We start from the raw sequence: 15,278 nt of genomic DNA, 5'->3' as shown, positions 1-15,278 counted from the left end.
CCCTGAACAGAAAAGAGTAACCAAGCAGCTCAGGGTGACCCAAACTACTAGGAATGTATAGGGGGATAAAAGGGACCAAAGAGCCCTCCTACTAAAAAGCAATGCTTGGTGAAATTTGTCTTCTTAAAACAAGAAAACTTGCAATAATTCAGCTATAAGTGAACATCTGTGGTCACCCACAATGCACTACTACTGAATATGCAAATCATCTCTTTATGCCCCTATATGCGAGACAAGCATCCAGAACCGCTAGTGTATAGCAAGCCTATAGCTTTGAATATTATACAGCCACACCAACCCCACATGTAGACAGCCTTTTTTGGACTTTTGGTCCTCATCAGTACATGGCAGGGATTGATATGGCTGTATGAGATAAGGCTTGGACCAGTACAACAGAGTAACCAAGCAGCTCAGGGTGACCCAAACCACTCGGAATGTATAGGGGGATAAAAGAGACCGAAAACCTGAACAGAAAGGACATGTTTTGGAAACAGTGTGCAGGTGGAAGTAGCAAGTCCTGGTCTTGAAGAAGCTTTGGACATGGGGAGAAAATAACAGTGCAGAGTTACAGGCAAAGTTATTTTATTATGTTCTGACACTCAAATTTCGTTCATTTCCTCCTACTTACCTGTCTCCTCTCTGTCCTTGAAATTTATCTAATCATGGTCATTATCAATTAGTTGACCGCTGAGGTGTTTTTCCCCTTTAGGGCCAAAGCAATTTGAACCTTTCAGCACTCCTTTCTTTATTTTGCCAATAACTTTATCACTACTTATCACAATTAAATGATCTATATCTTGTTTTTTTCGCCACCAATTAGCCTTTCTTTGGGTGGTACATTATGCTAAGAATTACTTTATTCTAAACGCATTTTAATGAGAATAATCCGAAAAAAAATATTTCTCAGTTTTCGGCCATTATAGTTTTAAAATAAAACATTCTACTGTGGATAAAACCCACACATTTTATTTTTCCATTTGTCCAGGGTTAATGCAACGTTTAAAACATTTCCCTAGTACAATGTATGGCGCCAATATTTTATTTGGAAATAAAGGTACATTTTTTTCAGTTTTGCATCCATCACTAATTGCAAGCCCATAATTAAAAAAAAATAACAGTAAAATAACCACTTCACATACCTATTAAAAAAGTTCAGTCCCTAAGATAACTGTTTATGTATTTTTTTTTTAAATATCATCTATATGTATTTTTTTTTATGCAGAAGATTTATTTGGGTAACTATGGGAGAGTGTATGAGGTAAGGGGTTAATTTTAAATGAAAGTGTATATCTATTTATTAAAAGAAAAATGTATGTATGTGTAATTTTACTATTTGGCCACAAGATGTCTTTGTGCATTATCTTCCTGCGCATACTATTAGTGCTCTAACAGGAAGTAATGTGTGGAAGTGTTACTTTTGTTCTTACAGTGACCGCAGGCATCTCATTGCTGCTGGTGATCATTGACACGGGGACTTAGATCAATGAATGGGAACTGTGTTTCCATTCATTAATCACCACTCTAACAATCAGCAGCCAGAACATGCACGGGAGTGAGCACAGGGACATGCGGCGCCCATTTCCCACAATAGACAATAGACATCACTGGGACTTCAGATGAAGTTTCCCAGGACATAGATTTACTGCACAAGAAGTGGTTAATACTGAGGTTGTTTTCACAGTTCAGCGCACCTCTGATTTCTTTGACAATAACTTTAACACTACTTATTACATCTAAATGAAATATATATATTTTTTTTATTCATTGCACTTTTTGTTGGTATTAATATTTTTTAGTAACTACCTTATTTTTTATGCATTTTAAAGGAAAAATAAGGGGGGGGGGGAGGGAGGAAGAAAAAATGCACTACTTATCCATTTCACTCCATTATAGCTTTAATGTAAACAGTTCTGTTGTATATTAAACTCATACATTTTATTTGTCTATCTCTACTGTTTATTAAAACTGTATATTATTGTTCATCATGTATCAGACGCTATACTTTACTCACTGCTGCCTCTCTCTTCTCCTGCAATGTTTATTTTACACATGATTATTCTCTAGTCCTGTGTTAAATTCCCCGGGGAAGGAGGGGGGTTCGCTGCCATTCCTTTTCAATTCTGTAGTCTTTTGATTAGCTCAGATGTCAATAAACAGTGCTATCTAGGATGTTGTAGAGAGGAGAGTGCAGTGACTTATTTTCATGTCCTCTGGTAGGAAGTGGTTTTAAAAGAGTTGCAAAGGTCAATGTGGAAGAGAGGAGACACATGGCAAGCCTGGAAATAGGATAAAGATAGGCCAGGTGTCCGTCATGGAAATGAATGTGACATAACTAAGACACTGCATTTGAATAAGAACAACAGCAACAACGATCCTGGATATAGCTGAGGAAAATAATATTGTAGGTTTGCTTTTCCCAGAACTTACTGTTGAAGCCGCCAGAGTTACACAGATCTCCTTCACAACATTCCGTGGAAAGTAACATGTAATTATCAGATGAAACAAATGTTCTAGAAAGTTTATTACAAGGCAGGTTCAGTGCGCAGCGCTTAAAAATAGAGTGAAACGTATAACCTGTAAAGAAAATAAATAAACAAGATAAATTGAAATTGATTATTAAAGTGCTTCCTGAAAGGAAAGACTTCCATAGCAGTGAAACATTTTACAGGTAACATTTCCATACAAGCACCACTAACACACTGCAGCTATTTTACTATATAGACAATGCGTAAAAGTGTACACTGTTCATTCTGAGTGTAAATAATGAAATTATAAAATCTGGCATGCAAATGCCATACAGTACATTGCATAATTGATCAGGGTCTTTTAGTATAGCCAGAGGCACTTGGCTTTGATCTGGACCAGCATTTGTTATATGCTCTGACGAATTGCCTGATGAAGCGGTGTCAATCCTGCGAAATGCATTCACTGCGTTTTAAAGTATGTAAATAAAATGTTCTTTTTGTTGAATAACATTAACAGAATCTTGTGTCTAATTGAAGGAGGTAACATCCTGAACTTGCACATAACCCAGTTGATCCAGGGGAAGGCAAAAAAAAAACCTTACAAGGCATGGGCCAATTAGCCTTAAAAGGGAAAAATTCCTTCCCGACTCCAGATGGCAGTCAGATAAATGCCTGGATCAACTCTTCCAGGAATTACCTAAAAAATATAGCCGTGGATGCCCTTCAATGCAAGGAAAGCATCCAAGCCATCTTTAAATGCAGATATAGAGTTTGCCATAACTACTTCCTGAGGCACAGACTAACCAGCAAGCTCATGGTGACCCAGAACTCATTGGAGTGTGTAAGGGACTACAATGGTCCTAAAAGCCCCCTTACTAAGATGTTAAGAAAAACAAAAGTTTGCTTTCCTAAAACAGAAAGAATTTGCGATAATTCAGGTTGGAGTGAGCTTGAGATGTCTCCCAGTGCATCACTGCTGAATATATGCAAATTAACCATTGTACCCTTAGAAGCTAAACACACCTCCAGAACCGCTGGAATGCAATGATGTGTCAGCTTGTTAATATGTACAGAGCCATAATAATCCAACATGCATACAGACTGTTTTGGATTGTTTGATCCTCATCAGTGCATGGCATGGATTAATTTGGCTCTATGGAGTAGGGCTTGTAAATCCGAGAGGCACAGAAAGGGGCGTAGCAATAGGGGTTGCAGAGGTTGCGACCACATTGGGGCCCTTGGGCCAGAGGGGCCCCGAAGGGCCCTCCCTCAGCTACAGTATTAGCTCTCTATTGGTCCTGTGCTCATAATAATCACTTCTATAGATACTTTGAATGGTATTAATCATTAACAAACTTCTCCCCATCCCCTTCTTGCACCTCTGACACTGTAGTTGCCATTGGCAGGTTTTGGTGCGCCGTATCAATTGTTATGTATAGAGTGCTTGGGGGGGCCCCATTATAAAACTTGCATCGGGGCCCACAGCTCCTTAGCTACGCCACTGGGCTCAGATTAACCAGCAAGCTCATGGTGACCCAGAACTCATTGGGGTGTGTAAGGGACTACAATGGTCCTAAAAGCCCCCTCACTAAGATGTTAAGAAAAACAAAAGTTTGCTTTCCTAAAACAGAAAGAATTTGCGATAATTCAGGTTGGAGTGAGCTTGAGATGTCTCCCAGGCACCACTGCTGAATATATGCAGATTAACCATTATACCCTTAGAAGCTAAACACACCTCCAGAACCGCTGGAATGCAATGATGTGTCAGCTTGTTAATATGTACAGAGCCATAATAATCCAACATGCATACAGACTGTTTTGGATTAATTGATCCTCATCAGTGCATGGCATGGATTAATTTGGCTCTATGGAGTAGGGCTTGTAACACCGAGAGGCACAGACTAACCAGCAAACTCATGGTGACCCAGAACTCATTGGGGTGTGTAAGGGACTACAATGGTCCTAAAAGCCCCCTTACTAAGATGTTAAGAAAAACAAAAGTTTGCTTTCCTAAAACAGAAAGAATTTGCGATAATTCAGGTTGGAGTGAGCTGGAGATGTCTCCCAGTACACCACTGCTGAATATATGCAAATTAACCATTCCTGAGGTAAGATGTTCCAGATTTTAACCACTCTCACTGTAAAGGACCACTTTCTAAATAGATGGCAAAAACCTTTTTGCTCCACCCGCAAATCATGCCCCCTTGTCCACCGTATAACCCTAGGGACAAAAAGCTCATCTGCCAAGCTTTTGTATTGCCCTCTGACGTACCCTGTTTTTTATCAACATTGAGTCCTCTCTTGGTGGAGAGGTGGTACCCCTTTTTCTGATCTATGGAGAGTGATTTCTTAATCCTAAGTGGGGTCAGGTCTAATCTCCCCACCTGCCTATGGAGTGGTTGCCTGAGAGGTAACCCTGGTTTGTGAGTATAATCATACTCGCTCTTTTATATATCCACCTACTGCCACTACTTATTACCGTATATTGTGCTCTCAGTGTTCCCTTTTTGTATCACAGTACTAATGTCCCCCATTCTCCAATATTCACACTATTCACACTATTGCACAAACACATTTTAGTTTTTATGAAAAGCATGTGAACAGGTTAACAGTTTTATTGTATTTTCTCATAAAGCCTCATCCGTCACTAAGTTGGGCAGAACTGAGCAGCATCATAGAACTCTCCAGGTAGCAGAGTGTTCGCTTATCTCTGAATGTAGGAGATAAAAACATCAGAGACATTCTTTGTGCTACCTACAAAGAAAAACAAATTTCAAAAATAGCAGTGGAGTGCTTACAGATTGAGCTGCAAAGTTTGAAATATGACCTGTGCTTTGTAATGTGTTGCTTTCCACATTAACTGATTGTGAGCAAGGGTAGAGTTAAGCTTTTTGTGTAGATTTCATGACATTTGCTATAACTGTTAAATTAGTTATAACTTGGAAGATGATTTCTTTATTTATTTTAATTGTAGATTATACCAGACTGTAGTTTCATTTTAAATGTTAAAATTACTTTGCTCATGGTTTATGCACTAAATCACCCTCATTTATGGTTTCTCGCATAATAACCTTGGAATGCCCCTTGTCTGCCAATGGTCATTCTCCGTTTAATTACATCTCATGGGCACTTATTCAATTCACTGTTTCTCCTTCGTTTTCTTCTAGGTGACATTTTCAATAAAATGTTGTTTAAAGAGACTCTGTAATAAAAAAAAAAGTTCCCCTTGGGGTACTCAGCTCGGTAGGGGGAAGCCTGGATCCAATCAAAGCTTTCCCCCTCCTCCTCCATCCCACGGTGGTCGCGCTGCAGTCCATGGAATGTACAGCCGACAATTTGTCAGGTTGTGCAGTATTTCCCTTTTCTGGTTCCGGAGGAGGATGGGGGAAGCCCCGATAGGATCCAGAGGCTTCTCCCACCCGAGGTGATTACCCCCCAGGGGAACTTTTTATGTTACAGATTCTCTTTAAGCCACCAGCAAGCAAGAAAATACCTTGAATCATTTTTGACGGTACTTTCTTTGCCTACATTTTGGAACATTTTCAATTCAATGTCAGGAAAATGCACCAAGGACAAAAAAACAAGCCTGATTATGTCTTCAGGGCACAGATGTGGAAATATGCAATGTACATTTAAAAAGGAACTGCAGTGAAAATAATGTAATGAAAAAAAGATGAAAAAAGTGCTTCATTTTTACAATAATTATATGTAAATGATTTAGTCAGTGTTTGCCCATTGTAATATCTTTCCTCTCCCTGATTTACATGCTGACATTTATCACCTGGTGACATTATTATTGCTGGCAGGTGATGTCAGTGGAAGGAGATGCTGCTTTTTGGCAGTTGGAAACAGCTGTTATTTCCCACAATGCAACAAGGCTCCCACAGTGTGATGTCAGCACCTAGGTGCTGACATCACACTGTGGGAAGAGTTTCATTAGAATATCAGCCGTACAGACCCCCTGATGATCTGTTTGAGAAAAGGAATAGATTTCTCATGGGAAAGGGGGTATCAGCTACTGATTGGGATGAATTTCAATGCTTGGCTACAATTCCTCTTTAAAGTGAACCAGAGACGAAGCACCATCATGTATTTTACCATATACAGTATATATATCAGTGGGAACATTAGAGAAAACACCTACCCTACTCTCTGTTTCATTCTTCACTGCTCAGTCAGCCTGCTTGTTATCAGCCCTGATAAAATCCCCCACTGAGCATTCAGTCTGGCTTTGCTCAGGAATCATAATAGCTGAGTCTGTCTTCTCTCATGTCTTTTCAAGCCCAAGCCTGCCCCCTTGTGGCTCTGCTCAGGAATCATTATAGCTGAGTCATTATAGCAAAGCCAGACTGAGTGCTCAGTCGGGGATTTTATCAGTGCTGAAAACAAGCAAGCTGAACAGTGAAGAATGAAACAGAGAGCAGGGTAGGTGTTTTCTCTGATGTCCCCACTGCTATATATGATAAAATACATGAGGGTTCTTCCTCTCTGGTTCACTTTAAGGGTGCTCATGGTTAGAAATACACAACAATTAAAAAGTCACATATGGCCGATAGGATATTCCAGTCCACTTTATGAGTGTAAACCAAATGAAAGGATATGGTAAAGATATAAGAGGCCAGTAGGTAAGTCCACCTGCTACCGCATTAGGGTTTAATTGACATACCTAAAATATTAATTTCCTCAGAGACGGTCATACAGGCGCTGCCCTCTGGGCATAAAATCTCTTCGCCTTCGCAGTTCTCAGAGTCCCGGCCGTGGCATGAATTACACTTGTAGTGTTCACCCAGCACTAAAAACAAATGTACAATAATATATAGATATTATAAGATAAATAAAACACATAATAAGATAAATAATATAAGGAGCACAGCAAGCGATGTGCAAAGCTCACGGGCTGCAAATGAAATGAAACCTACAGAGATAACCTTCGAGCTCTGCATACTTGTGCAGGTCGTCAATTCAGGTGCAGCGTCTGTTTGGAAGAGCTGCCATCACCTTCAGTCGTACAAAAAAAAAAAAAAAAAAGAGAATAATTTAAGAAAGAAAGAGAATTAAGAAAGAAAAAGAAAGAAAGTGGAGTGGGAGCTTGGGAGGGAAGGAAGGCGAAGCAGGTAGTTTTGTTGCATGGCGCTCAGTGGCGAGAAGCAAAACTAGGTGCTGCCGCATCACCACATAAGGGCGCATAAGGATAATTTGGGGTTCCGGCAATTGCAGGCCCCTAATTACATCTCCATCAAGTTGCAATGACTCGGAGGAGAAATAGTATTTTACATTGCCAGGGATTTGGGCGGCAGCAGGGAGGGCCTTCCTTCAGGTCAACCTGTGCCAGTGATGGGCCAAAATTTTGCATTGAAATTCGCATTTTCGCATCTTACTCGTAATGCGAAATTTTAGGGAAAATCATAATTGATTTCATATGTAATAGTAGTATTTCATAATTTCGCATAACTTTTCATGTAATTTCGCGAATTTTTTTGCCGACTTTGGCAGTTAATAGCAAAGCTCCCATACATGCTGTTGCTACCAAAATTGGTACATATGGGGGGGCGTGTCTGGCGCAAGCTGAATGGACGCTTGCTAACGGAGCTCTCCTGCACAGCTTAACAAAGCAGCTCAAATCAGTGCTTTCCGAGGAAGCTACCGATAGAGAAATGGAGGATCCAGCTATGGAGACTGATGCCTCCCGAAAACGGAAGAAACTATATCCTAAACTCCAAAAATTAACAAAGCTCTTTCCTCCGAAAGGCCAGTGGGCACCCATGGCTAGAAAGCAAGATGGCACAGGCAGCGCGCTGCTTACCAAAGACGGTGACATGGAGAAAAAGCGGACCCACTGCCATCTGCAGATCGCTTTATAGATCAAGCATCCTCTAACAACCAAGAACAGGATGATCTGTCCTCATCGGACTCCGCATCTCCTGCCTCTCGAAGCCCGGTCAAAGCACATCAGAGACTCTCAGAGACCCCGGATAAGGTAGGCCGCATACACACACAGGGAGTCCTCCTCCAGAGAGAATCAATAGAACTCTTCCCGGTCTCCGATCAAGTGCTATGATATCGCAGGCAGCCATGAAAGACATGCTATTGTCTTTAAGACATACGCTAGTAGAGGACTTTCATACAATTAGCAATAACTTGCAAAATCAGATCGATGATCTAGGCAGCAGAGTGGCCACAACTGAGGAAAGAGCTGCAGCCCTAATTGTGGGCTTCAATAAGATGATAGACACCCTCGATTCATAAGCAGCTGAACTAGCTTGGGTTAAAAGCAAAAACAGTGATCTAGAAGATCGAAATTGAAGGAACAACTTAAAACTAAGAGGCATACCTGATTCTGTTGCACAAGCAGAGCTTAAACCTTTTGTCACAAAGCTATTGAAACAAGTATTGCCGCACCTGTCTGACATAGAACTGTCTATAGAAACAATACACTGTCTCCCAAAACCTAAATTTATCTCGGATGCAATCCCCAGAGATGTCATTATGAACTTTCAATTCTATCATACCAAAGAGGACCTTTTAAGATACACTAAGAAAAATGGCTCGCTGCCGGAACCTTATAATAACATTCAGCTCTTTGCCGACCTTTCACAAGCTACATTGCAAGCCCGCAAAGCTCTGAACAATATTACTAAAAGCTTGAGAGACATCAAATATAAATGGGGCTTTCCTGCAAAGCTCATTGTGTCACATTTAGGGAAAACCACCATCCTTGCCAATATAGAAGAAGGAAATTGAAGGAATCTGCCTCTTGAAATTCCTGAAAAATTCCGTGCCCAGACTTAAAGGAGAAAGACCGCCTAAACACCGCTCCTAAGCTCCCTCTGGAACGGCACTTTGCACAAACAACTTCAGCTGTACTTACTGTTTTTTTGTTACTTTTGATAATATTCTCTCTGATCTTAAAGAAAACCTAAACTGAAAATTAAAAGACAAAATAAACATACACAAGTCATACTTACCTCCTGTGTAGTCTACTTCTCAATCTATTTTTCCTCTCCTACGTCCTGTTTGTCCACTGTGATCAATGGAATTCTCCGTCCTCCATTTTGAAAATGGCCATTACCCCATAACAGCTCCCTGGTTAGCACATTGTTAAACTGTAACATCGCCCACTTGAGCCATAGGGAAACATGGACACATCAGTTCTCCTCTCAGCTGTAACTGACAGCAACTGATATATAACTGACAGCAACTGATATATTTCAGTTCTGACAAAATGTTGTCAGAACTGGAAGGGATCACTGTAAGAAGAAAATGATGAGCTTCTGAGAGGAACTGATGGCAAGGTAACTATGTAATCTTCATTTGAAGTTACCTCATATGTTTATTTTAAATAATTTTACTCAGTACAGGTTCTCTTTAAGTGTTGTATATATACAAGCATTTACCGTAGCTTGATATTACTTGCCCCGAAGGATGTATTTGTTAATCCATCCTTTTCAGATATGTTCTTGAAATTTGTTTTGTCTATTATATGTTTCATAGATAGCGTGTATGTTATTTTCACTCCCTGGAATTCTGTGCTAAAATGCATTTTGCACCCAATAATTTCACCTAACTTTTGGTTTAAAGGGCAAACAAGAGCTTCAGTACCAAGAATCACTGGATTCTTCACTGCAATGCTCTCGACAGGAATAACACGAGCTTGAAGTTCTTCTCAATTAATGCCCATGGCCTAAACTCTCCCTTTAAGAGGCACCAACTATGGAAGGATGCTTCACACAACAAAGCTGATATAGTCTATGTTTCTGAACGCAAACTTTACACTCGTAGGTCTATAGGCTCCCAATACAGGACAATGCTCTTTTATAAAGACACTAATGGAACAAATTAGTCAACTAAGAAAAGGAGCATTGATTTTGATGCGTGACATTAACGCCTGCAATAACCCCAAAATAGATACCTCTCATGGTGGTTCCAAAAGATCAGTTTCCCTATATAAAACACTAATAACAGAGGATTTGTTTGATCCTTGGAGGTCCTTAACAACGAGATTATACTTTTCTTTCTAGAGTCCATAAGATGTACTCCAGAATAGACATGCTTTTTACAGATAGACAAAACTTATAACCAGTGCTTGAGGCAAAAACTAACTCAATTTCATGGTCAGACCATGCATCTATCTCTATCACTATATCAAGTGCAACATTTTTACCAGACAGAGCTCCATGGAGACTCAACTCCTCTCTTTTATCGTCAAAACTCAAAAGAAAACATTACATATATCCGCAAAAATATCACTGACTATTTTGAGCTGAATGGAGAGGGGAAAGTTGGCGAGACCATCAGATGGGGGGCCCACAAAGCTGTCATTAGAGGTCACCTAATTAAATTATCCGCTATTGAAAAAAAAGAGAAGACCATTAAATTAGATTCCCTCCTTAATAAAAATCAGAACCATTGAGGCGATAAACAAACTAAAATTCTCACCTACCCTTGATAAAGAGCTATTTGTACTACAGCAAGAATTAAGATATGAACTCATCTCTGACTATTATAAACATATCAAAAGATTGAAACTAAATTGTTACTCACAATACAATAAAGCAGGAATTAGCCAGACTGTACAGACAGAAACAAGCTAGAGCAAAAATTGAAAAACGAATTCACCCTTTTACCAAAGAAACAATCTATCATCCCCCAAAAATTGCTAATGCTTTTAAAGACTACTACAAGTTTATAACCTGAAATAAGACCCATTAACTCCACAAACCAATGAAGAAAATATGACTGCCTTCCTCAAAAAACTTCCCCTCCCTAAAATTTTCCCCCAAGAAAAGAAAGACTTAAATACAGAAATAACTCCCCTAGAAGTAATAAAAGTAATAACATCTTTAAAACAAATCACCTGGAATAGATAGGTTCTCAAATTAATATTATAAGATATTTCAAACTTCATTAGCCCCACACTTGTCAAACCTCTTCAATGACTTCATAGTCAAAGGAGAAATCCCTGAGGAATTCACACAAGCTGTGATCACAGTTATTCCCAAACCAGGTAAGCCCACTGATTGTCCAGCCGACTTATGCCCCATCTCTCTGCTCAATACAGGCACACAAATCTTTGCCAAACTTCTAGCAAACTGTTTATTGGACACTCTTCCATCTGTGGTGTCTCCTGAACAAGTGGGCTTTACAAGGGGAAGGCAACCCCAGACGGCACACGTAGAGCAATCAATGTTCTTAGGGCTGCTGAGCTCTGTCGAGCGCCTTCTGTGCTCCTAGCCTTGGATGCGGAGAAGGCCTTCAACAGAGTTCATTGGGGCTTTCTCCAAAAGGTGCTTTCAGCATATGGAAAAGAGGGCAATTTCCAAAGAGCTGCATTGGCCTTATATAGTAATCCTTCAGCAATTGTAAATGGCGCAGGCTTCTACTTTGACAAATTATACATAACAAATGGTACCCGGCAGGGTTGTCCACTAAGCCCTGTCCTATTCACCCTATTCATAGAAACATTATCTGTCTCCATCAGATTAATTCAATCTATATCTGGTATATCAATAGCTGATAAAACACACACCATAGGCTTGTTTGCGGATGATATAATATTATTTCTTTCTAATCCACTTACCTCACTTCAACAGGTATATGCGTTATGAAACCTTAAAGGTAGGATTTTTATATGTACATTTATAGTTATTCCTATTTTTATGGGTACTGTGTTTTATAAATTAATCCATATGTTGGTAGGGACGGTAGGGTAGGGTGCAATAATGTTTTTATAATAATTAGTGCTGCAATGCCCTTGTATCTGTAACTAAGAACAATTTGGATTTTAGATATGAGGTTATGTAAAGGTTTTTGGGATAGGTGCAATATATGATTTGGACAGTAGATGGCGCTTTAGCCTCAGCTGCATACGGACACTTTGCTTTCTATTTGTATTTTGCTGTTTTAAAAATGTTTTTTAAGTTGTAATGTTTTACAGCAATAGGTTTTAACAATAAAAAAAAAAAAAAAAAAACTTCAGTAGCATGGCCACTATGCCGCTGCCATCCGCATGCGATCGCATAGTTAGCGCCGGCATGTATATGCGACGTTACTTCCGCGTTCGCTCTTCTGTTTACATGGGTGGAACGCATACGCGTTCCACTGACGCCACCGGATGTAATATGGCCGCCGACCGGAAGTGGTCTTTAGTGCGTCCAAGCGCTCCGTGCGGTGACAGCGGCTTGTCATGCTACAGGTAATTATGCTCATAACTGTATATATGTGCCTTAGCCTGCTCGCTCTCGTATCCCCTGATGACGGCGGAAGGCCGAAACTAGTCGGGACGAGAGCGGGCTGGGCACCAGCGATCGATTTTCTATGTTCAGAGTACCACAAGGGTGGGAAGTGCTATGTCCAGAGGGGGTCCTATATTGGCATAGGACCCTCTTGATGTAAGTGAACTTATACTCCGATTTTTATGTGCCTTGTATGGGAAATTAAAGTATTACTTTTACCCACTGAGAGAGACTTTTTTTCTGCTTTTCTGTTTCCGGTGAAACAAGTCACACAGGAAGTATGCAGATTTGAGTACATCTCTGGAGGTGGAATAAAAGTGGATTGCTTGACTACTTGAGACAGTATAAATCCTGGCGCCGTGACACTGTATGACAGGTATATGCATCCCTCCAAGAATGTTCCTCTGTTTCCTATTATAAAGTTAATGAACACAAATCACTATTACTAGACATTAATGTACCAAAAAAACTCAAAGCAGAAATTTCCAGCAAACTTCCCTTCCAATGGGCTACTTCCACCATTCCATATCTAGGTATTAAAATCCCCAGATCAACAGATAAAGTATACAAAACAAATGATTTACCCCTATTAAAATCAGACAGAGACAGGGTTAGATGCAATGACCAAGAACGAAACTTCCTGGCTTGGTAGAATTGCTTCATTCAAAATGATTACATTCCCCCAAAATACTATGTATATTGAGAACAGTCCATATTCCAATAAATAATACATTTTTCACCCAATTACAAAAATCCATAGCTGATTTCATTTGGAAAGGTAAAAAACACAGAACTGCATATAACACCCTAACCTGGGTTAAAAACAAAGGAGGCCTAGGTCTTCCATGTATTAAATCGTACTATCACGTCTCTATCCGTAACATGTCAATGGAATGATGGAAAGATAGAAGTGACAAACTATGGGTCCAAATAGAAAAAGAGATCTCCCAGATGTCCCCTAAACTCTTCATAGCTAACTCAATAATACTGAACAAATCTACAAAAACATCTCTACCCACAATTCAGGCGACTCTATCATCTTGGAGTCAATTCATGAAAAATATTAAAAATAACCTATTAACAGAGACCTTTACCCCTAAAATACCAATTACAATTATGACTATCTGGATACCCAATATTAATATTCAACCTTGGAAAATAAAAGGTATTTCTTTTATTAATAACTTATTTCACAATAATGCCCTCAAAAGCTTCTCTCATTTGCAGGAAGAATTTGATCTTCCCATTCAACAACAATTCACCTACAACCAAATAAGCCACCTGGTTCTATCTACCCGATTATGGATACCAGAACTCCCTAAGCAGATTTTTCCCTTTTTTAATACTTCAATTCAATTAAAAGGTGGAATACCCAGCTGGTACGAATGTGTCAAAATATCAACCAATAACCAGCTGGTACGAATGTGTCAAAATATCAACCAATAACCAGCTGGTACGAATGTGTCAAAATATCAACCAATAACCAGCTGGTACGAATGTGTCAAAATATCAACCAATAACCTTTGGAAAAATATCTAAAAGCCTGGGCATCAGATTTTGGGTCTGAAATCTCTATCTCCCAATTTATATCCACATCTTCCTCACTACACAAATATTGTTTGCAACATAAAGAAACACTCTACAAAATGTTATTCAAATGCCACTATACCCCTAGAAGGCTAGCTACCTTCTCATCTGATCACTCAGCTCTATGTTGGAGAGGGTGTCAGGAGATTGGCACTATACTACACATATTATTGGAATGCCCACTGACTCAACCCTTTTGGTCGTCCATAAATTCTATCCTAAATAAAATTTTAAAAATACAATTCAACTTAAAATCTGAAATGGCTCTTCTTCATTTGGACATGAATAAAATCACATTAAATAGAAAATTACAAGTCACACGTATTTTATGTGCGGCTAGATCACTCATCTTATCTAATTGGGTGACAGTAGACATTCCATTCCTTGTTCAATTGCAATCTTTGGTCGATCAGAACATTTTACTAAAAAACAACCTAAGGATTAATGATCGTCCACCTCAAATTCAATCTCCTGAGACCTTATTCGATATCGATTGGAAATCTCTGGCATAAAACGGGGATAGAAGTCCAGTAAGTGCCCTATATCCAAACTCAAATGTAATTCTTCATAACTCAAACATAACTCATTATAATTCAATACACCTACTCAAAGATTCTGGATCTTTTACTGTATAGTCTAATCTAAATCATTGTTATTTATTAATTAATATATCAAACCAGTTCTGAAGACTATGCAATTTACATTTCTACTATATATTAGCCCTGAATACAACTAATATGACGTGTGCACTAGGATTTTGTCCTACAAATATGACTAAAATCGGTAAACCAATGGTGTTATCAAACAATGTTTATCTTTAGAGATTCTTTAATTCTTTATTATCATTATTGCAACTATCTATGGAATCCAGTTTTGATTTCCTTCCCTATTCCCCGTCACCTTCATTTCCTGTTACCCCCCCCCCCCTTTGTTCCCCCAGTCCCCTCTCTTTCGTCTTTCTATCCATTTACTAAAGGTCAGCGTTTTATAGATG

The 15,278-nt window shown here is 39.3% G+C and overlaps 1 protein-coding gene across 3 annotated transcripts in view; it reads right to left on the bottom strand.

Annotated features, from left to right (window-relative positions):
- The window catches only part of LOC137523126 (lymphocyte antigen 6 complex locus protein G6d-like), a 53,530-nt gene that overhangs the window by 6,791 nt on the left and 31,461 nt on the right, over positions 1 to 15,278 (bottom strand). For all 3 annotated transcript variants that reach the window (XM_068243358.1, XM_068243359.1, XM_068243357.1), the window contains 2 exons: positions 7,132 to 7,257; positions 2,428 to 2,574 (listed from right to left, as the gene is read on the bottom strand). In XM_068243358.1, coding sequence (XP_068099459.1) covers positions 2,428 to 2,574; positions 7,132 to 7,257 — 273 coding nt within the window. The remainder of the gene's footprint in view (positions 1 to 2,427; positions 2,575 to 7,131; positions 7,258 to 15,278) is intronic.

The sequence above is a fragment of the Hyperolius riggenbachi genome, chromosome 6, assembly GCF_040937935.1.
Source record: "Hyperolius riggenbachi isolate aHypRig1 chromosome 6, aHypRig1.pri, whole genome shotgun sequence".
Classification (NCBI taxonomy): Eukaryota; Metazoa; Chordata; class Amphibia; order Anura; family Hyperoliidae; genus Hyperolius; species Hyperolius riggenbachi.
This window is presented reverse-complemented; position numbering and strand designations above follow the sequence as displayed.